The sequence below is a fragment of the Grampus griseus genome (assembly GCF_964374135.1).
Source record: "Grampus griseus genome assembly, chromosome: 19".
Lineage (NCBI taxonomy): Eukaryota > Metazoa > Chordata > Mammalia > Artiodactyla > Delphinidae > Grampus > Grampus griseus.
Genome location: NC_139013.1, coordinates 55333619 through 55360830, shown reverse-complemented (window position 1 = coordinate 55360830; position 27212 = coordinate 55333619). Strand labels below are relative to the sequence as shown.

General features: G+C 63.2%; 1 protein-coding gene across 7 annotated transcripts in view; it reads right to left on the bottom strand.

The window, feature by feature from the left end:
• The window catches only part of GSE1 (Gse1 coiled-coil protein), a 418849-nt gene that overhangs the window by 6071 nt on the left and 385566 nt on the right, over positions 1 to 27212 (bottom strand). For all 7 annotated transcript variants that reach the window (XM_082677994.1, XM_082677995.1, XM_082677996.1 and 4 more), the window contains 12 exons: positions 20045 to 20244; positions 14608 to 14783; positions 13951 to 14148; positions 13148 to 13339; positions 12399 to 12697; positions 11285 to 11609; positions 8334 to 8947; positions 7047 to 7159; positions 6538 to 6808; positions 5006 to 5119; positions 3844 to 4209; positions 1902 to 2180 (listed from right to left, as the gene is read on the bottom strand). In XM_082677994.1, coding sequence (XP_082534120.1) covers positions 1902 to 2180; positions 3844 to 4209; positions 5006 to 5119; positions 6538 to 6808; positions 7047 to 7159; positions 8334 to 8947; positions 11285 to 11609; positions 12399 to 12697; positions 13148 to 13339; positions 13951 to 14148; positions 14608 to 14783; positions 20045 to 20244 — 3147 coding nt within the window. The remainder of the gene's footprint in view (positions 1 to 1901; positions 2181 to 3843; positions 4210 to 5005; positions 5120 to 6537; positions 6809 to 7046; positions 7160 to 8333; positions 8948 to 11284; positions 11610 to 12398; positions 12698 to 13147; positions 13340 to 13950; positions 14149 to 14607; positions 14784 to 20044; positions 20245 to 27212) is intronic.

Sequence of the window (27212 nt, the reverse complement as noted above, 5' to 3'; positions counted from 1 at the left end):
CAGAAAACATCAAGAGGTGAAAAACAAGGTTGTCTTCTCAGTAAATCTACAAAATACGTTAGTTGACTTTCAACAACCACACACCAGAAAACTCAGCAGCAACTTACTGGAGCGCTTGTAAAGTTTCACAGAAAAGAGCCCCACGGGTGTCCCTGTTCAACAGTCTACAAATGATCCTAGGCGATGCAGCATGACAAGAAAAAGGAAATGTATACAAAATTCAAAAGGAAAGAATGAAACTTTTTATTGGCAGGCCTGATCATCTATGATCATCGAAGGAATAAGGGACGACAAACACTAAAACATCCCCAGTGACAACTGATACCTACAGTTAGATCTAATAAAAGGAAAGTCAGCCGCTCACGGAGCAAAAATGATGTAACGCCATATTCATAGGTGGGATAACATCACCATCAAAGATGGCCATTTTCCCCAACTCTATCAATTCAGTGTACCTGAAAACCTAACAGTTTTTTTGGGTGGAACAAAAAAGGCGATCCTAAAATTCACCAGGGAAAGCCAAGGGCCAAGAACAGCTGAGCTGTCAGAAGTCAGGGTGAGTTACTCCAGACAATGGGGAGCTGCAAAGCTACGGCAGTGACACAGGGACAGGCCAGGAGAGCACCCAGAGACAGGCCTGGGCATGTGGGGGGTACACTGCCTGCCAGGAGCACACCCCATGGGGAAGAGGGTACCCCATAAACCTCCAGGATAATTGGTTGTCTGGGTGGGAAAGAAGGGTTACACTTCTACCTTACTCCATCCACAGAAATGAATTCTACGCATAAGAAAAGCAGAACTTGAAGACTTAGAAGGAAATGCATTTGTTACCATGTCCTTGGAGTAGGGAAGGAATTCCAACAAGGCACCAAAAAATAAACCCAGAAAAGACGGATACATTTCACTGTGTTAAAATAAAAAGGAATGCTATTAACACATATCCTTCCGGATATATATGAACTTAATAAATTCAAAACGAGGGTTTCATTTGAAGGAGAAAAGGAAACAATGTAGGAGTTGATACTATACATAAAAGGGTAAACAACAAGGTCCTACTGTATATAGCACAGGGACTATATTCAATGTTCTGTGATAAACCCATAATGGAAAAGAACTGAATAACACAACACTGTAAATCAACTATACACGTCAATAAAAAGTAAATAAAAGGTAGGAGTTGACACTGGCATTCCTTTTGATTGTACTTGGCGTGTTTTAAAATATTTAAAAGGATCATGATATTCATGATAAAAATGAAGACTCCTGTATGATATGGTAATAAACAGAATTTGGGGTTGGCACTGGCCTGGGTTTTGACATGCTGGTGGCCAACAAGGGTTCGCCTCCTGTACAAAGCTCTAGTCCAGGAGGACCACAGAGCACGTGGGGGACGCCACCACGTCGCCCAGATGCTGCACACTTGAGCAGCCTGGCCACGTGGGGCTCGGCTAAATGAAGCAGCTTTGCACTTTCCAGGACCCTTGTGCGTAGCCACAAGCGTCAGGACTGATACAATGTTTACAAGTGCATGGAAGACAGCAGAGGGCGAGCAGGCCCAGGTTTGCACTGTCATGCTGAGTGGGGACGGGCGCCTGGTGCCTAAATTCCTCCAGTGAGGATGGCCTCACGTTTGTCCATGAGGAACTGCCCCTGTAAGCCAGCCTGGGCACCCACAGAAGCCCGAGGAACGGTTCTGGAAATAGGTGAAACGGCTGACGGAGACGTACCTTCCGGTGTTTCTGCCTAGTTGTGGCCCAGGGACCCTGAGAACCCTGAGAGCTAGTGCCATGACTTAGTCCCCAGCCCAGTGACAAAATCTGGTGCTGACTGGCCTGTTAAGCTTTCCTTCCCTGCCTTTCCCGGGCCCCTCGCCTGGGCCTGCCTCCCGCTCCCCTGCGTACCTTCTACGTGTTCCTGGTAAGCTTCAAAGATGGCCTCGATCCCGTGCCACTTGCGCTTCGGGGGGTCCTCGTCGTCGTCCTCTCCGTCGTCGTCCTCCTCCTCCTCTGAGTCCGGGTCCACCTCCTGTGCCAGGGGGCCCTTCCTCCCGGCGGGGGGCTCCTGCTGCCCGTCACGCTGGGGCAGAGGCAGCCGGCTGGAGGACCGCAGCTCGGGGATGTTGTAGTGGACAGAGGTGTCGATGCTGTGGTTCTGCTCTGCACACAGCACAGCTGCGCTTCCTGGGGAAGAGAAGACGGCTCATCACAGGGCCCATGGGGACCTGTGCTGGGGGCAGGCGACGGAGTCAGCGTGACTGAGGTCTCGCCGCGGACAAGACGAAGCATGGTGAGGCCTGTGCCCTTCGGAGACCGAAGACGGCACCATCAGGAGGGCTGAAAAGAGCCGTAAAGACGGCAGCAGGCAGAGCAACTAAGCCCGTGCGCCACAACTACTGAGCCTGCGCCCTACAGCCCACAAGCCACAACTACTGAGCCCGCACGCCTAGAGCCCATGCTCTGCAACAAGAGAAGCCACTGCAATGAGAAGCCCGCGCACCGCAACGAAGAGTAGCCCCCACTCGCCGCAACTAGAGAAAGCCCGCGCACAGCAACAAAGACCCAACGCAGCCATAAATAAATAAGACAGCAGCAGGCCTAGGTTCAATTAATCGCACCACGGGTACGAGCTCAGCTGTGTTAGGCCCTGAGCTTCCGAAGTCGTGTTCTGTGAAACTGTGGGTTTGAGCTTGGTCTACAGTGGGCCCTCAGTAAGTATCTGCCCCCGCTCGTCAGGAAATGCAGACGCTCCAGTCCCTGAACACACTCCGTGCCCTGCCGGCTACCAGGAGGCTGCTAACTGGCGGGGGCCTGTGTAGACAAGGTCCGCTCTGCCTTGTGGCCCTGCTGCTGCTGGTCTAACAGGCGCAAAGGTCCTCCCCGCGTGGACAGCAGCCTCGGGCAGTCAGTGGACCGGTACGGCCCAAACTGTCAGGGGCTGGGTGACTTTAAAGTCCGGACAAAACAGGTGTAACATCAGGGAATGGTTGAAATGAGGCAGGAAAAATGTGTCCTCAGGCCACCGAAAAGCCTCTGTGGGTGTGTCTTAGGGGGGAGCACAGAGGGGTTTGATCTAGTCACACAGTCAAAACGTTTCCTTCTGGAAAAATACGGTTCAAGTAAATTCACAACAAACTTCCCATAAAGCGCTCCTCCTGCCTTGGAGGGTTGTTTTCAAAGGTCACTGCGAAAACCACTGCCCTTTGCTTTGAGTATCATTTCATCTCTGCTGACAGCATTAATTTACCTGAAGGATACTGACGTCAGAGCTGTATGTCTAATAGTCAGCTCTTCTAGGTTGCAGGAGTAAAATTTCTTTTATACTTTCTTCTGGCTACTGGAGTGTACAGAAATTTATTTTACACTCAGTAGTGATTTAATCACTGAGGATTCTTTTCTAATCAACGGGAATGAAATGTACTGACCCCTGTTCTCTGACCTGCAGTGATTCCCACCAAAATGTCCAAGGGGCATGAATCTGGGGGCTCACACAGGGGGCTGGAGCAACCAGTGTGTCACACAAAGTGCTCGCTGGGTCTAGTTATCAAAGGACAGGGAGCTTTCCAGGTGAGTCTGTAGGGGAAGCTGGGAAATCATTCAGCTGTAGAAGGCATGGATCCTGTTTTTGCTGAAAAGCCTCCTCGAAGGGCCTTATTAAATTCAGACGGCCTCTCTTGCTAAGCTTCCCTGACGTGTGGTCCACGAAGCAGCAGCACCCGGGCACCCGCTCCAAGCGGTGCGCTCTCAGGCCCCACCCTGGACCCGCAGAGGCAAAGCCCGCCTCTACCGCCAGGTGCCTCACACACCCCGAGCGGCGCTCCTCAACAAAGCCAGGCGGCCCCGTTACCTCTGTGCTTCTGCAGGGCTTTCTGGGTGGACTGCAGGACGGACTCGTGGAACTGATGCGCGAACTCTTCCGCCACGAAGGGCTCCCACGGCTTGCTCTTCCCGTTGATGCCGTGGGACAGCGGCACGGGGATGTCCTTGGGCGCGGGGCCCCGGATGTAGTGGAGCATGCTCAGGCTCTTCCTGCCCCCAGGGGTCTCGCTCGGCCTGGCTTTCTCGCCGCTGGCGGGGGCTGGCTCCGGGACTCGCTCCTGGGGCCGGAGCTGTTCCAGTCTCCCAGGCTCCGTGGCCTTCTGGGTGTCAGACAAGGAAGCAGTGATACCCACAGGCTTCTCCGTATCCAGAGAGGCTTGCTGCGTGGCTGGTTCTTTTAGAGACAGAAAGTGAGGAACACGTTAAGACCTGCAAATGTGAACGGGCCAACCCTGATGTCTAGAGCTTACACTGAATGAAGACCTAGGACAAAGGACCCGGACTCCGGAGCCATTTAATTAAAGGTCAGCGTGCACTGTGTGGTCTGAGACGGGGTGTGTTTAGCAGCAAGGCCATCCTTGAGAGGTGCCCCAAGAGGGCATCTGAGAGGCAGAAGAAGAATCTGAAGAAAGAAGCAAGTCGCTTCCAGTCATCCAAAAGGCAGGAAGTTACGTAGCCCGACCCGACCGGAAAGATCCAGTTAAGAGCTGAGAACAGGGCCAGACCAACAAGATTTCCTGCTCCGTCAGCAGGACAGTGCAGGAGTCAGAGCCACAAGAGAGAGAGACAGAAGGTGTGAAAGCAGGTACTGGAGGGGCCTGCAAGGCAGAAAAAGCAAGACAAAGACGCCGGGCGGAGGGCGGAGGGTGGATGGACGGGAGCACAGAGCCCAAGCAGCAGGTGCTGAGACCCGGGCCACCGCTGGGCGGACGGACGGCGGCCAGAGCCACGCCGACCACCGGGCACAGTCTGCCGCAGCCGGGACCCTCCCCCTGAACCCTCAGAGCCCCAACTGCCAAGGCTCGCGCTGCGGCCGAGGAGATCCTTCCCACGCGCAGGAAGCTTGAGAGAGAGATGGAGAGAAAGAAGCACACGCTGTGTCCAGGAGGAAGACGACCTGGGGTGGTGGCCTCTGACCCTGGGCAGCCCCCGGGACAGTCCCGGGCGGTGGCGGATGGGGCTGGCCTTACCGCTCAGGGACCCAGCAGGACTGTCCCTCGGAGAGTTCCTGAGCGGGTCTGCCACCGCTGCTGACAGCGCCCTCTGCTTCATGGCCTGGAGCAGCTCAACAAGCCTCTCTTTGTCTATGAGAAAAGCAGCCCGAGATTAACAAGAGGATCGTGTCACTCCTGGGAGGGAAGGAGAGCAGGAGTCCAGCCCAGGCCGCGACCGGCAGGCGCGAGTCCTTTAGAACGAGAAACACAAAGCCACGGAGACAGGCTAGGTTTAGAGGAAGAAACTGCACTTTACAGCGAGCCCAGATTCCTCTCAGCTTTTACTACATAACATTTCAGGTGTGTTCGAGAACAGCTGTGTGTGTGCAGCGAATGACTGGTACCTGCGAGCTTCTGGGAACGGATTCTTATTTAAAAGAGAAAAAAGTTGGCTCCGACACAGGAAGCAACCCCGAAGAGCCCCACAGAACCCTGGGAAGCACAGGCTGCTTCCTGACACAGTCTCCTCCCCGCCGCCTGCCACGCGAGTGCGAATCCCACGACGGCTGCCGTTTAGGGAAAAGGGACACCGACCTGGTGACATCTGATGCCACAGATTCCCGACACAGTTCAGGGGCCTCTCGCGGACTGAAACTTAAGTGGCCACATCGCTGGCGGCTTCCTCCAGGAATTAAGCCAGGCACAAAGATTCTCTTTACAAACAAAACTATGCGCGTTCCCAGGGATTTGCCCTGGTAATCGTGTCACTGCCCCTTCAAGAGAAAGCAAGAACGCCAGCTCACTGGTTCAACACAGTAACTGAATGCTACACCCCCGCTACCGAAATAAGTGAAAGTAACTAGATGACCAAGAAGCACTTCTGCTTTCCTCTTCCTTCTGGAAAGAGGGGAGCGAGTGCCAGCAAGGGGAACGTGGGGGTGCGCACCCCAGGAAGGCCTAGTTTTCACCTGTGCCACCATCTTGGCACTGAGCGAGCGTGAGCGGCACACCAAGGCAGCAGGTGCCCCAGAAAGTGTTCAGACCGCACCATGGGCTCCAGCCCAAGAGTCGGCCCCGACATGGCCCTTGGTGGCCAGAGCGATCTGGAAGCATCTCTCAGGCCAAACTGTCCACTCAGTGGCTGTCGGCTCTGCCCAGCGGCCACGAGAGCGGCCGCCAAGAGAAAACACCCGCTACCAAGAAGCCTGAGCACCTTGCTCGGGAAGGCGCACGTCCACCCCACACGCAGGGCGGGCTGAACGTGCTGGGAGACCTGGCGAGGGCCAAGAGCAGCCAGCAAGCTCACGGTGGGCTGTGCACAGAACATCAGCGCGTCTTCAATCCCACCCGGGATGAGACAAGAGCAAACAGGCTTTGAAGGGGGCCGTGCAAGTTTCCGACGGAGAGAGAAGTGTGACAGCGGAGACAGTGAGGCAAGTCTGTGAGAGCAGAGGGGAGCCGAGAGGAAGCCCGAGAGCGCCAGGACGCCGCCAGGAGCCCGCAGCCCCGCCTCCTTCCTCAGAGACCCTCAGCCCTCCTGGCGAGGCCCCGCCCCACCCAGGCCTCACCTTTCCTCTTCTCAGTGCTGATGTGGGTCAGGTTGAAGATGGTCAGGAACTTCCTCTTCTCCTCGAAGTTGGGGCTGCTGTTCATCTCGTCGGGGCTGTAGCGGGTGGACAGCGTCAGTCTCGGTGAAGGCGTCTGCCGCTTGCTCTGAACCGTCGGGGGCGACGGGCTTCTTTCTCTCAGCATCCGCCGCCGCTTCCTCCGCTTCTGGGTCAGCAATTCCTCCTTCTGCTGTTGGGTGGTCAAGCCAAAAAGTTGCAAAAACTCTAGCTTCTAGATTGGGAAAGAAAACAAATGAGTTTGAAACCACTGGCAGTGGCGTGCTTCCACTGACCCAGGGGCCCCTCCTGGGGTCCTCGAAGCTCTTGTGCTGTGGCCACTCCGCGCCGGGCCTGGGAGGAGGAGGGCCCTGACGGCGTCCCAACGAGCGTGGGAAAGCCCAGAGGCAGGCACCGAGGTGAGTGCCAGAAGCCCAGCCCCGCGCCTGCCCGCAGCGACGAGCCCCAGATACCTCGGAGGACGTGTCCAATTTGAGGGGCGGCTGCTCGGCCACGCAGCGGAGGTGGGCCCTAACCTCCTCCTCATCACTCTCGTCGTAGGAGTCGTCCAGGTCGTAGTAGTATCCTGGAGGTGGAACGGATCTACTCAGCTGTGCAGGGAGCCTCGACTCGCCAGTGAGCACACACAGGGCACTCCACCTGGCAGGCCAGGCCCTACCGCCCTTTGAGCACCCCCAAAGCCAGACTCCTTTCACCCCAGGTGGAAATGTGCATTAACCCCTAGTCCTAAGGCTTCTCAGGGCTGGCAGGTGGGGGGCAGAAAGCAGGCACCAGGCTTCCCTTGGATCCAGACCCCAAGCGACCACGCGGTCTCCTGGCCAGCACCGATCCCCCAGCAGGGGACCGTTCATCACACAGGCCCGGGGCCACGTCCACGGCAGCCCAAGGCTGTCTGTGCACATCCACTCCGTCCTGCTCGAGAGGGCACAGGCACACTCAGGTCCCCGTCCCCTCAAAGGTATAGAGCATACATGCAAACTCCTGTGCAGAGAACAGAACCCCTGCACCCGAGGGCACCGGGGCTCTCCCCCCGCCTTCTCACAAGGTGAGTGGAGCAGAGAAAGCTTCCTGGGGCTCTACATTTAGCCTAGACCAACAACGTAGACCAACCAAGACTCGCTCGGCCTTGGCCCCCGCTTCCGGCTAAGAAGCGGAATTTAATACCATGCAGAAGAAACCGGTCTGGACCCCTGATCCCTCCTGGTCTGACAGGGGTTGAAGGTAGGGGACAGCCATGCTTGCCCTGGGCCTGCTCGCCTGTTCTCCGTAGCTCTTTGGGGAACCCAGGGTGCCGCTGGCTGAGTCCCACCCCACCCTGTGCAGAAGCAGGAAGGAGAGGCAGCCAGAGCTCCCGCCTCCCCCGCCCCCAGGCCGCCCACCCGCCTGCAACTGGGACGGCAGCCCCAGGAGAGGAGTCCCCGCCGGGCCCTGGGCCACCCTCTCGACAGCCTCCTCTCCCTTACGCTGCACTGTTAATATTTCAGACCGTCTTACTGGCCTCTGTTCATCACCTATTAAATGTGCGTATCTGTGGAACTGTTTTCACAGTCTACAATTTGGCTTTTCGGGATAACACGCACTGTGGCAGGACAGACGAGGGGCCCAGGTCTGTCTTCCCAGAAGTGTCAGGCAGAAGCCAGTGAACTTGCTCCCTGGAGCTGCTGAGACCCCGGGGCAGAAAGCCAGAGGGAGGAGGGAAAAGGAGGGAGGAGGGAGGGCGCGGCCGCCAGGGACAAGACCTTTCTCCTGGGCCTCCCGCCGCCGGCGCTCCTCCAGGTCCAGCTTGCTGACCAGCCTCCGTCGCTGCTGCAAGAACTCGTCGTAGACATAGGTGGGGTCGGGGCCCCGGGGCGCCGGGGGCCGGTAGGGCGAGCCTGGCTTCAGGGGCCCGGGGGTCTCCCCGAAGGGGGCCGGCGGGGCGAGCGGGGCCCGGGGCTGGCCCAGGACGGTCTGGGTGGACGGCTCGAGCTCCGCCAGGAAGTGCGCGGGCGCGGGGGGGAAGGCCTGCTGCTCCAGGCCCCCTGCCTCGCGGGCCGGCGGCTGGTACTTGTCCAGGGGGGCGGCCTCTCGCTTCCGGGGTCCCTCCTCCGCCTTCTCGGGGCAGTAGACCCTCTCCACCTTCACCAGCGGGACGGCCGCCTGGCGGCTGGGCTCAAACGGGGCAGGGTGGCCGTGCAGAGGGTGGCCCTCGGGGGCGCGCCGTGTCTCCAGCGTGCTGTCCATCAGGGACACCGGGTTCCAGAGGGCCGTGGGCACCGAGTGGTGCTGGGGCTTGGGTGAGATGAGGGGCGGGGGGCCGCCAAAGTGCTGCGGGGGGTCGCGGCCTCCCGGCTCGTGACGGTTTGGTCCCGGCCTGCGAAGGGAGCGGAAGCAGCCATCAGCCGCGAGGGCCCAGGCGCGCCAGCCACCCTGGCCCCCAGGCCGCCTGCCGGGAGCCCCGAGCCGGCCAGAGCTGGAGGGGCGAGCAGGAGGCCTCCTCTGGGCCACGTCCCAGGGCTGGAGGGAGGACGGGCCTTCCGCTCCGCCGCCTTCTCTGTGGACAGCTCGCGGCAGGCGTGTGCAGGCCCGCTTTGGAGAGAACAGGGAGCCCGACATGGGCTCTGCGGGTCTAGGGCAGAGACAGTCCCGGCCCGGCCAGACCCGCTCGAGCCCGTCTCTCACCAGCGACCTCACAGCAGCTCACCCTGTGCCACCGCTTCCTGAATTCCGAGCACGCTGAGAACAGACCCGCCCCCGGGTGATCCCAACTCCAGGCGAGCCACGCGGAGGGGGCCCGGCCTCCTCTCTCCCTCCGTGCTCACAGACAGCAGCAAGAGGCCGGCCTCGGGGGCCCACCCGGCCTAGACCTGCTTCCGTGGACACCCTCACAGCCGGCAGCTACGCCCAGAGGGTCTTCAAGGCCCGGGCTGGGGCCTGTCCAGGGAGCCAGGCCACCTGCCGGAGCGCGCGCCCCTGACACACAGGGAGGGAGGGAGAGGACCTTCCATCAGACACGCAGCTTTGCCCCGAAGCCAAACTAAGTGCCTCTTTCCTCGGTGCATTTAAAACAACATTCACCTTCCAGAGGACTACGTGGCCGCTGTTTCTCCAAAGTTTATCTATTTTCTTAAGGGAAGCCCCACGCTGCCACGGAGACCGAGGGTAAGGTCTGAGGGGACGGAAGGGGAAGCCATGGCAGGCACGTGAGCAGCCTTCTCCCAGGGCTCCGCCTGCCGGGCCGAGGAGGGGGCCGGCTAATCAGAGCCACCAAGGCCACTGCGCCTCTGCTGGGCGGATACGCAAGGGAACCATATCGAGAAGCGCTAAGTCCTCAAGTAAACAGCAGAGGAATGAAACCTGTTAGCGAAGCAATATTTCACGTGCTGTAGCCAGGTACAGGCTGGTTTTCTAACCCGGAGCCCAGGGGCCCGAAAGACCATCAGGTTTGCGCTGCTGTGGGGACCACCGAGGCCAGGTGAGGACCGAGGCAGAGGCCACCCCCGCTGGGGACAGCAGCACACAGGCCCTGACAGCTGCACTGGGATCTTGCAACCCCAAGCAGAGGAAGCCACCCTCGGGTGTCAGCACGCCCTGAATTTATCAGGAGATGCTGGACGTGTGCTGACTGCTCGCCCAGTCCCCTGGGTGTGACGGGGACCAGAGGAACAGAGGGCAGCTCAGAAGCAGACGAGATAGCCCCTGTATAGCCTCGGACGGGCCCAGAGAAGCAGAGGGACCGTCTGCAGCACAGACCTCGCTGTGGCCACGCTGAGCGGAGCAGAGGCCGGAGGAGGTAGGAGACCCAGGCAGGGGCCTGGCCACAGTGCACTCCCGGTCACACCCAACTAGCAAGCGAATCCCCTCAGTGGATGCAGAGGCAGGATGCAGACTGCTGGACGGGCCAGCCATGCCCAGGACACAGAAAAAAACCCACCAGTCAGCGAGAAGCTGGAGAAAGACGGAGGGAACAAGTGGACATTTACAACGCCTCCGACCCAGAAACCCAGCACCGTGGACACCAGGGGCTGGCAAGAGGCTCAGAAATCCTCCCACCCAAGCTCCTTTGTGCAAAGCTGAGGGAGATGGGCCCGGAGAAGGCGAGCGGGGTCCAGTGTGCCCAGGCCTGGCCAGGCTCTCGCCACCACCTCTGGTGTGGGTCTCAGCCCGGCCCTTCAGAGTGAGCCCTGGAGGGAGGGAAGGTGCGGTGGGGGACACAAGGTGACAGCCAGATCAGCAGACGGGGAGCAGCGAGGCCCCACGGGCAGCTGTAAGAAGAAGGAGCCCAGCTCACAAGGCAGGTGTCGGCAGCCAGGGGTCCCAGAGACAGGTGCAAAGGCCTCTTAGAAATTTTTTAGAACAGGGCTGGAAAAACGGGTATTTTTTAAAATTACAAAAGCAGTAAAATTAATTTTTTGTTTGATTAAAAATTAAAGGGAGTCCCCCTTCTCATTAAAAAAAGTTTGGGCAGAGAGAGATGGAAAGGACATAATTATTGAATGAAAATTCTCCGTCGCCCTCCTTCAGGCGCCGCGAGCGTCGCTGCTGGGAAGCAGCTGGGCCGAGGCTGTAGACACAGGTTACTCGGGGATGGACGCCCCTGAGCAACCGCCTTCCCTCCTCACCGCTCCCTCCTCCAGGCCAAAGCGGGGGTTAGACAAGTGGCAACACACAGGCTCCCTCGTGCAGCCGCCGCCCCCATCCCCGGGCCCACCTGGCACTCTCAGGCCTGTGCTCTGCGTCCGCGGGCGCCGGCGGCCGGCCCAGGTCCAGGTGCTGCTCCAGCACCTGCTGCCGGAACTCAGACACCTGCGACTGGCGGTCCTCCTTCTCCTGCCGCAGCCGCCGCTGCCGCGCCAGCCACTTCTCCTCCTCGTTGGTGCGCTGGAGGAGCAGGGCCGTGGCCGCACTGCTGCCCGGCAGAGAGAAGAGGCCGTGGGTGGAGAGGAGGCCGGGCACGGGGTGGTGCGGGGCGGCCGCCGGGTGCAGGGGGTGCTGCACGGGCTTGGGCGCCTGCAGGCCCGCGTCCTTCAGCTTCTCTGTGGGGGAGAAAGGCTGTCACGGCGGGATCTCAGCGCCAGGCTCAGTCCCTCCCCGCTGCCCGTCCTCCCGGAGGAGACGTGCACCACCCTCCAAGGGCCTCCCCGCGGCTGGGCCAAGACAGCCAGGGGCATGGATGCTCCCGGGCACTCGCCTCATCTGGGTGACACGCTGGGTGTGGGTGTGTGGGGCAGGCTCACGCCCACACGCCAAAGCAGACTTGAACTCTGGGAATCACCCGAGCCGGTTGCTACAAGTTAGATTACGCGTACGTATAATAAAATAAAATGTTTAAAAACTAAGGCTAGGGCTTCCCTGGTGGCGCAGTGGTTGAGAGTCCGCCTGCCGATGCAGGGGACACGGGTTCGTGCCCGGGTCTGGGAAGATCCCACTTGCCGCGGAGCGGCTGGGCCCGTGAGCCATGGCCGCTGAGCCTGCGCGTCTGGAGCCTGTGCTCCGCAATGGGAGAGGCCACAACAGTGAGAGGCCCGCGTACGGCAAAAAAGAAAAAAAATTAAAGCTAACAAATACTTAAAACTATCCCCTCCTAAGAATTATGTCACGTTTTACCACGGTGCACAGTCTTTCAGCTGTCTACCTACATCTGTCTTCTCTATGTCGTGTGCCTCTCCCCCCGGCTCCCTGTCCGGGGACATCAGGCGCGTAGCTTGCAAAAGGCATGGTGTGAATCTGCTCCAGGCCGGCGGGCAGATGCTACACGGCAGGGCCCTTTCCTCGGGGAGCCCCCCAGCACGCAGCTCCCCACGCACGGTCCTCCTCTCGGGTACCTGCTCGGGTTGGGGTCAGCTGCTCCGAGGCCTTGCCCCGCTCCTCAGCGGCGTGGCTCCGTATCCCGTGCAGCTCGCCCACGGGCAGGAAGGCCGGCTCCAGCGCCTTGGCGGCCAGCAGCTCCTTCTCGCGGGCCCGCTGCTCCCGCTGACGCTCCAGCTCCCGCTCGCGCTCCAGCTCCTTCTCACGCTCGCGCTCCTTCTCACGCTCACGCTCGCGCTCCTTCTCACGCTCGCGGTCAGCCTCCCGCTCACGCTCGCGCTCCCGCTCCCGCCTCAGCTCCTCGTCCATCTGCATCCTGCGGGGCGAGCAGAGGGAGATGTGCGGGGGCGCTCGGGGCCGGGCCGGGCCGCTAGGGAGAACCCCCAAAAGCAAGGAGCTGACACCCGAGACCAAGGTTTTCGTGAAAAAGCCAGCATTCCCATCCGAACGGTGACGGGAGGTGAGGCGGGTTCTACTCTAGTTTAACGCGCTAAGAGACTCAAAGCCCATTAGATCAAAAGTTGTGCACCAACTCCCGAAGCGCCATGGAAAGCTCACGGCCGGGGGCTGGAGATTCTGAGGATGCAGCCTCGCCAGGCACTGGCCAGGAGCTCAGAGCACCCACCGTCACCGCCCCGTGTGCAGGCGAACAGACCCAGGACCCGAGTGGCCAAGGAGCCCGCCTGGCCACACACGAACGGCCCAGCCAGGCTCTGCCATCCGGGGAGGGAAGAGCAGAAGACACCCGGCCTGGGACGGGACTTACCTCTCGGCACTGAGGCTGGACATCCGCTCCGAGTGCAGCGCTGCCAGGGACGAGTGCGAGAGCTCGGGCGGGTAGCGGACCCCAGAGAGGTGGAGATGCATAGCTGATGGATGCAGTGGGGGCAGGGAGCCGGGGGTGGGGATGGGGTAGAAGGGGGACCGCAGGGCCGACAGGCAGTAGGAGTCGTCCATCCTGTGCGAGAAGATGGGGCTAGTGAACACGGAACGTAAAGGAAAAAAGGCAAGACCCAGCCCTACCACCAGGTGCCCCGGCCAGGTACGGTTATTGATCCAGGGGCGCTGGACAGGGCAGGACGGCCACAGAGCCTCCACGAAGGCCCTGAAGAAAGGGTCCACACCCACAGCCAGACCCAAAGCCCCTTCCTCCCAGAGGCCAACAGATGGTAACAGCTCAGGGCTCCGAGGCCCTGCTGGCCACCCCAGGCCAAGTGAGGAGACTTCCAGGTCTGGGGTGGGGTGGTCCACAGCATAACTGCCGACCCATCACGGAGGACGCAGGAAGCTTCTACGTAGAGCAGTGGTCCAGCGCCGTCTCCAGCGGGGTTTCCTGGTCGCACACAAACCTTGCGCTCTGCGCTTTAACGCGTAAGTGCACCAGTGGAGCCGATGGCGGGAGAGGGAGGGGCTGGGGCGAGGCCAGCTCGGACAGAATTTCCCTCTGGGGGGAAAGTCCTAACGGCTCATCTGCAGGGCTGGGAGGGGCGGCCGCCTGGGGTCTCCCTGGGAATCTGGCCCCAAGCAGTGTCTGCCCAAGGGTGGGTGGGGAGGTCTGGGGCGCCTCACCTGAAGGCCGGGTGGGGGAAAGGGTGCGGGGCCAGGTAGCTGGGGTGGTAGTAGGCCGCGGCGGTGGCCGGGTCCAGGCCCAGGGGAGGCAGGGAGGACACGCGGAGGTCCTCGGCGGTGTGGTAGGGCCGGAAGCTCCGCAGGTAGTCCTCCGTCACCGTGCTGGGGGGCACCACGTGGTGCACGGGCCGCTGGAGGCTGCGGGAGGGACGGACAGAGGACGAAATGCGGAGGTGAGCCCCAGGCCGGGAAACGGGCCAACCTCCCGGTACTTCCACCATGCCTCCCTCGCAAGGACAGGTCCTGGCAGGAGGCCCAGGGAACAGGTGGGCAGCTGCTGCTCCTTGGGCCCCCCCAGCCCCCTGCCGTCCTCACCAAGTGGGCGCAGGGCCGCTATCCGCGGCCTGGAGGGACCCCTGGCCCCGGGAGCTCCAGACTGGGGGTTTAGGGTCGGGCAGACGGCAGAGCCAGCCGTCGGCTCAGCATGGAAACGGCCAGCAGGCGCAGACGGGGCTGCCGGCACGGGGCTGCCGGCCCGGGGCTGAGCCACCATCTGGCGGCTCTTGGGCTCAGCTGGTGCAGCTGGCCTGGCGGCCAGAGCCTCAGGGGTCCAGAGCCCAGCACGCGTGCCCTCCCCGGGCCCCGACCTGCACTTACTTCAGCGGAGGAAAGCGGGAGTCCTGCACCACCGAGCTGGGGGAGATGCCAAAAGGGTAGGGGGTGCTGAGCAGGTGGGAGGGGATGGCCGGGCCCCCTGCCTTCTCCTGGGGCAGCGGGGCCTCCACGATGAGGCGTTCCCGACCGCTGCCGCTGCCCCGAGAGCCAGCGTCTTGCTAGAGGACAGAAAGAGCGGGTCAGGGCAGGGGCGGGCGGCTCCGACCACGGCCAACGACGAGCCAGGCCTTCCTCCAGACTCGGGGTGGGGGGGGAGGGTTCAAGCTTTACAGCACGATCTAGAGATGGCCTTTCCTTACGCTTTTCCACCCAAACCTGCGGTATGAGCGGCGTGGCAGGCGAAACAGAAAGAAGGGAGGACACGGGTTCCAATGATGGGGGGCTCTGGACTGAAACACATCTGGGCGACAGGAAAGGACAGACGCCCCAGAATCGGACTGGGGTCCAGAAGAGTGCCCGCCAGGGGACACAGCACAGTAGGGCCGCCCATGCCCTCCCAGCACGGATCTCCGACAGGTCACAGCTGCTCCAAACTCAGACGCGGGAGCTGGATGACGGTGGTCCCCGCACACACCCCCAACCCCCGGCGGTGAGCTCTGCACTGCAGCGGCTGTGACAGAACCACGCGGAGCCCCTGGCCACTGATCGCCAGGCACATGCCGGCATCCCGAGGGGCCGAGGCGTCAGCTGTGCTGCCAGCTGCCGGCCTGTGTCACAGATACCTCTCGGCCCACGATGCCCATGGAGGACGTGGCCGAGAAGCTGCTGCTGCCCTTGGGCAGGGCATGCCAACCTGTGCCCCGGACAAACCCCGGGGCGGCCGGGGCACCGACCAGAGCACAACTGGCCAGAGCTGTCTGGGGCCTTTGCACACTGATGGGGGCAGGGCCGTGGGCCCGCCTGCCCCAGACTCCCGGACACAGAGAGTGACCTGGGGCCTGGCGGGAAAGGCAGACCCCCGAGAAACCAGAAAGCGCTCACACAAGGCAGGACGGGGGGAGGAGGCGGCCCCCAGAACCCCCGGCCACACGGAGGAACGTCCTGCACGCCCGCCCACAGGAGCGTCCGCAACACATCGAAAGGTTCTGTCGTTGGGGTCATTCACACGGCTGAGAGGGGGCCGCACAGCAGGCACTGAGCGCCAACAGCAGCCGGGGGCTCTCGCTCTGGACGTGGGAGTCAGTCTGGGGGCTCCGTCACCGTGACACCCTGCTCAGCCTAGGGTGAGGATATCTCGGCCCAGGCCTCCCCTGAGCCCCGAAAGCTCCACAACCCGGCCCCTCGTTGGCCAGATGGCACGACGCCCGCCACCTGGTGCCAGGGCCGGCCGCCCCTGACCCACTGCCGCAAGCAGGGCGTGGGCCCAGGTCCGTCCACCCCAAACCCACGGTGTTGCCGCTGGGCCACAGCCCTGTCTCCTCACTGATGTGGCGCGTGTCCAGGAATGACCACTGTACGTGGGGCGGTGACAAGAGTCTGTCCCCAAGGAGACACCCTCTACTGTCCCTCCAGCCCTGACTCTGCCAGTAACCTTCCCGTCAGAGTCAGGAGATGGGGCAGCAGAGACCCCCAGCCATCTCACTCCCTGGGTTGGGGGGCAAGAGACAGACTGCGCAGCCCCCTGGGCGACCCCTCCACCTCCACACCAGCAGACGGTGACCCCGCGGAGCCTGAGGGGCCCATCCGTCACCGTGTTTACCAAGCGTGCTGGTGGGTGGGCGCCGCAGCATGATCGCTAATTGGAGGAGACAGGCCGCTGACTGGAGTTTTTAATGAGCGGCCACATCTGTTCCCACGTGTGGGCGCAGCCCTTCCGCTCACGGCGGGGCCCTCGTGGTGCGTGAACTCCGACCTGCCCTCCCCGGGATGGGTGGCCACGAAGCGGCAGCTAAGGGTGGGACCCGCGCGTGCGCCAAGCCCGGGTCAGGGCAGGGAGCCCGGGACCCCCGCCCGGGTATTACGAGCCTTCTACACAGGGTCCGGCGCGGGGTGGCTCCGTCTGGTCCTGGAGACCCTGGACGGGTCCTGTAACTGCCCGGGGCCTCGGTTCCCCCAGCTGTCAAACGTGCAATCACAGCAGCGGCTCACAGAGCAGCCGGGGTGGGTGCACGGGTGTACACGGGAAGCGGGGGTCTCGCACAAGCAGCCGCACCTCCTAGCCCACCCCCCTCCACCCTCTCGCGCTCCCCATCGACACTACCACCCAAGGGGCTGTCCTCAGCGTGCCGTGTCCCCCTCGCACCCCTCCCTCTGCTGGCGCAGGGCCAGGCCAGCACAAGCGCTGACCCCCACGACGAGGCACCTCAGCTGCTCTGGGGCTGCCCCTCACGGGGGCCACCGTGGAGTGGAGAGGCCCTGTGCCCGACGTCTCGGATGCACTAACAAGGGACGGCATGGCCCTCAGATGCTCTCTGGACGGGGACGCAGTGGCTGCAGCCAGAGGCCCCCTAGGTGCCAGGGCGGCTCCCCCGACAAATGCCCGGGGTGATGGGACCCGGGGGGACCTGGGCTCTGCCTCCCGGCTGGCAGCAAGGCCCCTCCTCCCCTCAGGCCGCAGTAGGAGGAAGACGGCAGCCAAGGGCCTCCACCGTCAGCCCAGGACAGTGAAGTCCTCGAGGGGACCTCGATTTAAGGACAAAATCTGGGGACAAGCTCCAGGCAACTCCAGGCCACCACACGCTTCCTCGCGCTTCCGGCACTGTTTGCTGAATCAAACAGCAGAGTGAGGGGCCCCAGGCAGCCCCTGTCCCAGGGGAGGGGCCCCGAACGCACCAGCCCCAGCTCAACGCCGTCCCCAGAAGCCCCCTTCAACCCCCGGCAGGACAAAGCCCTGCTTGAAGGCAGCTGGGCCAGATGGTACCTTCCCAGCCCAGCCGAGGACAAACAAGGAGCTGGAGAGGAGGGGGGAGGGGTGGACTGGCAGGCAGGGGGTCCAGAGGGCCAGACCCACGCGCCCGTCTGGCTGGAGCCCTGCCAAGCTTATGACAGGCACCTGGGAATGAGGTCACGGGGGGTGGGCCCGGGCAGCAGCCCCCAAACCAGGCCAGGCCCAGGAGGCTCAGCCGGCCACCCCGAGGCCCCCGATGGTGGCGTCCAGGCCCCCGCGCCGGCCCGCGGCCGGGCTCGCCCCGAGGAACATCTGCGGGCAGCTCTCATTTCTGAGCAGCGGCTGCAGGCGCAGCTGTAGAGATGAAAGAAGGAAGGAGTGGGGGGGAGGAGGGAGGAAGGGAGGAGAATCCTTCATTCTCTGGTGATTAGAGAGGTTTCCACTAGGCAGCCGGGCAGACATGCCCTGTTAGCTTTAAAACAGACTATTTGTCACTGCATCTGTCCTTCCACAGCTCCCGCTACCTGGGAAATACCGGTGACCCCGGTGCGCGGGAGGGCCCCCCGTGACTCACGTGCCGGGACTTCAGGAAGCCCCCCTCCCCCCTCACTACTCTGCTCTTCCTGGTCTCCCCCTCCCCAGGCGGATTCAATTCTCTGCTGAGCCTTTGTGCCGGGGCCGACGAGCTGCAGGTCACCCACTGATACAGCTCCCTTCCCGCCGCCCTCCCTGGTGGCACTAGTGTTTCATTAACCACCGCCTTGGTAAGTGGCTGCAGAGAGCCACCGCGGCCCTTCCTCTGCGGGTTACTCGGTGTTTCTGAGGCAGTGAGGACCCCCCTCCACCCCGAGGAGGGCTGAGCTTGGGGGGAAGGGGCCCAAGGCCAAGGCACCTGAGTGTCCAGGAGGGGGTCGCTTAGGAGGCTCCTGGGTCTGGATAGCAGCTGCTGGGACAGGGGACAGGACCAGAGGGGAGGATCTGGGCCGTGGGTGGCCGTCACCAGCCAGGGCCAAACCAGGGACGTGGCAACAGGATCAGAAACCATCTGGGCCCCCGGGAGTTAGGGGAGACGCAGGTGGTTAGGGCCCCGAGGTCGAGGCTGGTCGCCAGGTGGCAACGGGCCCCTCTGGAGGCAGGAGATGCTGGTGAAGACCCCTTGTCTTCCCTCAAACCAGGACTGCGGCGTCTTGGGCATCTCCAAACCCCTCTGGCCAGGATCCGCTCACCAGGCCCTGCCCTGGCTCTCCTGCCTCCAAACTGCACTCGGGGTAGAGCGACAAAGCCAAGGCAGCAGCTTCTAGGCGGGCACGGGGGCCTTGGCCAGGTGACGACCCAGCAGTGTCTATCACCTCGGATGTGGGAGTCAAGCTACGGTCCCCTGGCCTATTTCCAGGAATTCAGGGGGTCCCCACTGGGCTCCGTGGTCAGGACCTGCCTGAGGGTGGCCCCCTCTGTGGACGGAGGCTGGCTCCCCCCACCTCCAGGGCAGAGAAAAGACAGACCCTGAGTGATGTCCAGCTGGGGCCCTGGGCCCATCCCCCCACCCGCCCCAGCAGGGCAGAGAGCTGCGGGGGGGGCGAGGGGAGAGTTCCACCCTCCCCGCTCCCCCCACACTTTCTCTGTGGTTTAATTAGTATTTCCAAGTGGTGCTATCCCTCTGGGAACTCCAGAAAAATCCAGGAGACAAGCACAGGGACAGTGTTCTTAGTTAGGAAGGGCCCCTCCAGGCTGGGAGCACCGGAGCTGGGGGCGGGTGGTGGAGGTAGGCAGGTGCAGGGGCAGCTCCCAAGGCCACGAGCTCCTTCTGCACAGCCACATCACACCAGGGACCCACCCCCCCAAGCGCGGGAAAGGGCCTCCTGAGGCGGGCGGACTTCGAAAGTTAAGACAGAAATAGGAAATCTGATCTGTGAAAATACGGGCTGGTATTTTCGCTATTTCGATTCCTTGTTTGTGCAATAGAGAATAATCATAACAGCTATTGTCTATCTAGTGCTTAGGACGTGTAAACACCATTTTAAGCACTTTGTCCCCCAAGACTTCTATGTTGGAGTCCCAGCCCCCAGGACCTCGGAAAGTGGCCATATTTGGAGACAGGATCTTTGAACAGGTAATTAAGGTAACACGAGGTCACGAGCATGGGCCCTAATCCAATAGGACCGGTGTCCTTATAAGAAGAGGAGATTAGGACACAGACACACACAGAAGGAAGAGCACAGGAAGAGACAGGGAGAAGACGGCCGCCTACACACCGAGGAGAGAGGCCTCAGGAGAAACTGACCCTGTCCCCACCTGGAACTTGGGCCTCCAGCCTCTAGAATAAATCTGTCTTAAATAAGCCCCCATCTGTGATGCTCTGTGAGGCTCGTTTTGGCAGCCCAAGACCACTAACGCCCATGAATCTTCTTGAATCACACAGACCCTCCAGGTAGGTGCTGTACTTACACCGTTTTGCAGAGAAAAAGACAAGCTCAGGGAAGTGAGCTGGGGCAGGGGATTTCAACCCCGAAACCCAGCCCCGCTCCGCGGGAGGCCGCCTCCCCAGCGCCTGTGGCACATCCGGCCCCCCCCAAGCCCCCTCCCCACACTCACCTGCCGGCTTTCGCTCCTCCACACGCCATTGACGGTCTTGGTGGGGGCGATGGTCACCACGGGGGGCGTGCTAGGGACGCTGTGGCCCCCGGGGGGGACGATGATGGGGCCCATGGGCACGCGCTTGGGCGTGCTGGCTGGAGAGCTGTGGTTGGTGGCCGGAGAGGAGACGGGGGACGACTCACTGCTCAGTGAAGACCCTGCAGGAGAAGGACACAGCAGCCTGAGCGGGTGCCCCCCGGCCCCCAGCAGCCGGGCAGGGGCACATGGGCTCCTGCGGACGCCCCGCCCCAGCCTGGGATCTGGGCGGTACCTCCCCACCCCCACCCACGGACAGGGCCTCCCGTGCCCCATGCTGCTCACCGCAAGCCTCCCCCCCACAATGGGAGAAAGAGCCGGGGGCGGAGCAAGTGTGGCTCGATGAGTTACACCCACGGCAGCTGGGGGCCGTGCGCGACACCCCGGGTCACCGGGGCTGATGTGGGCCGCTGGGCGCAGGGTGAGTGAGGGGCCTGCTGAACCTGCCCCACAAGAGGCAGCAGCTGCACGTGAGGCTCTGAGCGAGGGGGTGGGCACGCCCGAGGTGCACAGAAAGGCCCGAAGTTCTCCCTGCGAGCCCCCTGTGTGCTCGAGGGCGGGCGTCCTAGCTGCTGGACGGGCCTGGCAGAGTGGGGAACAGGCGAGGGCGTGGCTGACGAAGGCTTGTATTTTCAAAATACCGAACGCGTTCATTTCAACTTTTAAGAACTGAGTTACGATCCGGCGCTGAAAGCATACAGGTCGGTGGTTTTGGGCACATTCACAGCGTTGTGGAAACGACACCATTATCTGATTTCCATCACCTCCAAAAGAAGCCCCACCCTCAGCATCACCTCCATGTGCTGCCCCCCGAGGTGGGTGGTGTGGAGGGTGGCAGGAGGATGGGATTGGTTTAGCTCCTGGCAGGGGCACAGGGTCGTGGTGGTGCGTGGGGTGGGAGGAGAGGGCGGGGCCTGGGGGGCTGGGAGGAAGTCACCCATTTGCAGCCAGGTTGGCCGGCAGCTGCTCCTCCCGCGAGGGGCGGGGCCGCCTGTGAGCGAGGGGTGGAGGTGCGTCCCCCCTCCCCCACCCCCAGCGCCCAGGCTCGCCCCAACGTCACCGCCCGGTGGGATATCTATCCCAGCAGGCGGGCAGCAGAGTGGCCCCTGAGGGCTGGAGCTGCCGGCAGGGCCTGGTCCTGGGGTCCCCGAGAGTCACACCCAGGCCCAACGAGATTCGGCCGTGTGTACATCCACACCCCGCACTGCTCTGGGCTGCAGTCTGGGGACAGAGGAGACCCCTCACATGCTCCCCCCCCGAGGCCCCATGGCCCACAGGCCCCCGACACAAACCCCACCGCACCTGAGAGCCACGGAGAGCACCCAGGGCCCTGAATCTGGGGCAGGCCAGACAGGGGACCCCCAGATTTTACTACACAGCAGAACTTCAGCTCGTCCCAGGTACCGCGCTCGCCCATGGTCACGGGGGTTGCATGAGCTCGGGCGGCCCGAGGAGGTGGACCTGGCCGAGGAGACTGCTGACGACAGTCCCAAGCAGCAGCCTGGACACGCGCCATCTTGCAAAGCTCCCCTCTGACGGGCTCAACTGGGCGGCATCTGTCTGCGGGAGCCCCACGTGGGGCACCTGGGGCCTGGGGGCGGGGGGGGGGAAGCTGGGGCCAGCAGACTCCCCCCTCCGCAAGCAGCACATCCTCCCTGGATTTTGTTCAGAACCTTCCTGGGTCCCCGGGACCAAGACCCGCGTCTTTTCTCCAAACCATCTCGAGTGGGCACACTCCTGCTACCTAATCAAACCTCTGCTTGAAGGGGAGGCACGGCAGCCTACAGCTCAGGGTGCTGGGAGACAGTCACCCCTCCCTCTGCCCCAGAGGCCCCGACCGTCGAGGCGCGGGCTCAGCAGTGACCAGGAGGCAGAGTGGTCGGAAGCCGAGGCCCCACGGACGCTGGGACAGAGCTTCGCCCTGAGCAGCGTGCTTCCCTACGCTTGTGCACAGCTTGAACAACTGTACGGGGCAGCCCCACGGGGAGACACCCGGGCCAGCCAGACCTGCCCCCAGCCGAGCCGCTCGCCAGCCCCAAGAACGATGCTGAGGCCAGGTGCCCCCTTCACCTGCAGCCCTCACCGTCAGTGCCCGGCCAGTGGGCAGTGAGGAGGCACCTGAAGGCTGCTGCCCCTGACGTGTGACCCCCGATTCCCCAAACAGATCCGCCGACCACGGCCCACACAATTCTGCAACCCCAAGTCGGCCGGGCCAACCACCGAGACCCAGCACCAGGTCAGGATCCCAGCCGTGGGGCAAGTTCCAGCCTCGGTCAGCTGTCAGTACCGCCCGCCTGGGGACAGCCGACAGGCGACAACGTCGGCGGCCTTCCTTTCCCAGTGGGACAGCCGCCAAAGTTTTGAAACGAGCTGTGTCTGCCAGGTTGGCGGGGCCCACCCGAGAAGCCAGCTTCCAGGGAGAAGCAGGAGGCAGGCGGCGGGCTGACCAGGCCGGGAAACCCCTGTACCCTGAGCGCTCACCAGGTTTGTGCAACTTGGAGAAACTGGGAGCATCTGTCTCCCCACCACCGCCCACGCCCTGGCACGGTAACCCCGCTCCTGGGGCCCCAGCAAAGCAGGCTGCCGTCCACCAAACACGCAGGCGGGCGGCCCCTACGAGAAACTCCCGCCACGTCCACCAGCAGCCGGAAGGACACAGCGGGGAGGGGGTGAAAAGCCACCAGAGCTCTCGGCCACCAAGCAGGAGGACCTACCGTGTACCCAGCCTGCACCCCGGGCCGCCCTGTGTAAACTCCGCCTGGGGGTAGAGGGAGCGACAAGAAAGAAAACAAACACACCGAGAACCCCACCAGTCAAGGGAGAGGCTGCACTGCCTGGAGAAAACGGTGGGGTCAAGGCCAGGTGGGCTCTGCTCCTCGAGGGGCCGGGCAGACGGGGGGAAGCTGGAGCAGACACTTCAGAGCCCCAGCCTGTGCCAGCCCCTGGGGCCTCACAGCCAGGAGGGCCCGGTGGCCACGCCACCTGAGCACAGAGACTCAGGGCCACCTGGCTCCCGACCCTGCCGCTCCCCCGTCCCCGCCCACCTCTCAGATCACCCCCCTCCGGCCTCCGAGCCCCCGCCCCACGCCATTAGCAGGTCTCCACGGATCAGCATCGTTTCCAAGCGCTGGGCAGTGAGTGAGGAAGGAGGAGGGGAGGGCGAGAGACGGAGCCTGGGGGCCAGGTGCCCCTGCCCGCCCGGAGGCCACGGGCAATTAGCAGCCTCGTCCCTCAGGGGCGGGCCGGACGCCTCGCTCGGCAGCCAGATCGATGCCTGACCACGCAACCGCCAATTAGCGCGATCGCCCCCGACCCCGTTCTCAGGGCGGCGCGAGCTGTAATGAACCGGCGGTACACGGCAGGCGGCAGCGAGCCCCGCGCGGGTGCGGAGGGGGTGACTGTGCACAGCGCTCCGCGTCACCTCTGTCATCTGACCTCGCGGATTAGCGCCCGAGGCCCCCTGAGCCCATGTAATTAACAGCTGAGACACCGAAGTCGCTGTGAGGGGAGATGGAGACAAGCCTGGAAACACAAGTGCAGCATGTCAGCTCCCTAGACGCCACCCGAACGACCTGAAGCACCCACTGGGCGCCCTAAACAACGGCTCCGTGCCGGGACCACCCCTGCCCGGCGCACTGCAGAGTGTGATCTCAGTGCCGCCGCACAGCCCTCCCTCTCCCCGGGCACAAGCCTGCACTGAGTCAGGCCGCCTCACCCGGGGAGGGACGGAGAGCCGATGAGGGACAACAGTCACCTGATGTGCTCCCTAAAGGAGGACCCCTGGGACGCCTTCCCGAGACGCCCCCTCCCGTGGCCAGAGCCGCAGCACCACAGGGCCAGCCCAGGTGCTGGTGACAGATTATGGAGCGAGCGCCAAGCAGCAGGGGTCCCCCCGCCGGGCTGAGCCTCGCCCAGACTTTCACTCGGTGCAGGCAGGGACCCGCCAGCCACGAGCACGTGCAGATCCCCACCATCATCACGTGGAGGCGGGGAATGAGGTGGGGGACCCCCTGGACTCCCCGCAGGCCGGGCGCAGCGGCGACAGCCGGGCACACGGCACATGCAATGGCCCCACCCACCTGTGGGCTCAGGGAGAACCCCCTGAGAAAGAGCCGCAGGGCTGCCCTCTGCCCGCTTCCCTTCCTGGAAGACGCCCTCCCGGCCTGCCTGCCAGCTCCTCCGTGGCGCGGGAACAGCCGGAGGCCCGTCCACCCAAAGCCCCCTCCCAGGAGCCCTCACCCCACCTCATGCCACCAGCGGGCGGGGCACACCTGCCCCAACGTAGCGTCACAGGACGGTCACTAAACCCCAGCCAGCAAAGGCAAGGCGTGGTCCTTCTTACAAGACACACTTCCAGGGGCCCATGATGTGGTGATGAGCAGGACGGGGGCTGGGAGGACGGTGGGCTTCCGCTGTGCTGAGGGGCACGAGGGGCCGAGAAGGGGCGCATCCAGGGACAGGAGAGGAACTGGGGGCGAGAAGGCGGAGGGGGCTTCAGAGGGGGGGGCAGGGAAAGTCGCTGTTTCAGCCACACGGCCTGGGGAGGCCTCTTGTCCCAGCGTCTCAGGGCCGGGCAGCCCCCATCAGGGCAGGCGCAAGCCCCCCTCTCCTCTGAATCCCCGGCCCAGAGCACAGAGAAGGAGGGTGGGGCGCCGAGGACGCCCCTGTTCGCTCACACCTGTGCCACGAGACAGATGGGGCTGCAGACACGCTGGGAAGCCCAGCCCCGCCGAGCCCTGCGGCCACACGACTGACACGCACGCGTGTCCGCTCACTTGTTTCGCTGCGTTCTTTGAAAGAGGCAGGCTTCAGATGGCAGAACAGGGGCGCCGCCCCCCCCTCCTGACTCAGGCCGGCTGAGTGAGGCACCACTGGCGGGCAGAGTCCCACCTCCAACCCCGACAGAGGGAGGGATGCTCCCGCCTCCTCCAGGGGCCCCAGGGAAACCAGACCCACCCGCAAAGCCGGCGACAAGATGAGGTGAGGCCGCGGCCGGCAAACACGCCTGCAGAAAGGCACGCTCCCTCCCGCCTGGGCTCGGGGTCCTGGGCCGCGCCGCCCTTGCCAGCCTGCTTGCGTCGGGTCCAAACAAAGCCGGGGTCCGTCAGTCACTTCTCTTGCAGGCGGCGAAAACGGTGCTCGTGCCCTCGGGAGACCAGCTCCCTGAGGCCGCTCGGTGCCCCCCACACCCCGCCGGGAGGGACGGACGGGAGACCAGCTCCCTGAGGCCGCTCGGTGCCCCCCACACCCCGCTGGGAGGGACGGACGGGAGACCAGCTCCCTGAGGCCGCTCGGTGCCCCCCACACCCCGCCGGGAGGGACGGGACACGTGGGATGTGCACAGGCCGTGTGGCTTTGGAGCCCACCCTGCTCCTTCCGCGCCGCCCCGCCGGCAAAGGGGCCGAAGATAGACGCCAAGGGCACTGCTGCGGGACGCCTCAGTCAAGGGGGCCCCGGCCTGTCACTGCCGAAGGGTCCCACGGGTACAGCCGGGACCAACGTGGGGCCCAAACCTTCAGCCCGAGGCTCCTTCCAGAATGTGCTGTGTGGGCCTGGTCACGGCCTGGGACTCCCTTTCTCCAAAGAGGCAAGACGAGGGTCGAGGTGACAGGGAGCGGATGCCCTGGGCCTGCGCGCACCCACGCTGTCAGGACGTCTGGGAGCAGCCGTGGCAACTCCTCCGGCCCGGACAGGACGGGCTGTCCCCAAACGGGGTCAATCTGGGCCTCGAGACACGTGCACAGCAACTCAGCCCCGCCCTCAGCCATGGAAGCACTCGCCTTCCTTTGCCGGCCCCTCAAGCCCTGGCTGCACCGCAGGGGTGGGGGAAGGTGGGGATGGCCGGGATTGGGGTGACGGCGTGGGTGGATCTCATCTGCTGCACACGGCGCCGCACCTGGAGCTAGCGTGTTCTTCCTACGTCGGCAAAATCTACGGAGTAGAGACGTTATCCTCAGCCTCTGTTGTTTTTTACCTTTTTTATTTTTGGCTGTGCCGTGAGGCATGCGGGATCTTAGTTCCCAGACCAGGGATCGGACCCACGTCCCCTGCATTGGAAGCACCGAGCCCTAACCCCTGGACCACCAGGGAAGCCCCTAGACGCTACCCTCATCCTGAGGACACAAGGCAGCTCCGAGAGGTAGAGCACCGTGCCCAGGCCACACAGCAAGGGCGTGAACCAGAATCTGCCGGCGTCCGTGTCCACCCTGCTGGGCGCCCGTGTCAGACTGGGTTACAGGGTCAGGCAGATATGGCCCCTCCCCCTCCCCGGACAGGCAGGCCCTTCGAGTCCCCCAGGGACAGACACCCGGCCCCCCGCTGGCCGACAGGCACGGAGCAGGACCTTGGGGCTGCAAAGAAGCCTCAGGAAAGATGAAAACCCAGCGGGGGCCAATGTCTCCTCCTCGCATCCCCTCTCTGGGGGCAGAGCAAATGATGGGCACGTGGATTACTTGCTCTGAACTGGATTTTTAAACTGCAGCCTGGAGACACGACGTGAGGAAAGACATCAGCCGGGGAAGCAGAGGGGAGAGCTGGGCCACGGCTCGGGGTAAGACGCTTCCGCAGCGTGGGGGGCGGCGGGGCCGGAGGAGAGGGTCACGAGGCAGCCGGAGGCGCCCAGGGCTGCGGTCAGCACCCAGGCGGCCCGCGGCTGACCAGCATGGGCCGGGCAGCAGGAGGGGCCTGCGGGGGTGTGGGGGGAGGGCTGTGGCCTCGGCTGTCTTGGCTCTGCCGTCGGGCCCGCCTCTCCCACCACCTCCCTGTGCAGGAGGGGACGCCGTACCTGCTCCACCTGGGACCTCTGCCCTTGGGGACAGGGCCCTCTGGGGTCAGCCATGGGGTCCTGGGTCACCCCGAAGAGACGGGGGCCTCGCCCTTAGGGAGGGACAGCTGCGGCAGAGGCGGTGGCTCCCTTCTCTGGGAAGGTGGACATGGATGCCAGGGTGGGGCAGGAGGCCGTGGAGTTCCCGGAGTCCCCTCTGCTGCCTACGGCTCGGGACACCAGAGCCCAAAGCTCTCGGCTTTGCCCACCAGCAGACGGACAGAGAACAGAGGCCAGGGCTGTGCTGGGAACGCAGTGGGAGACTGC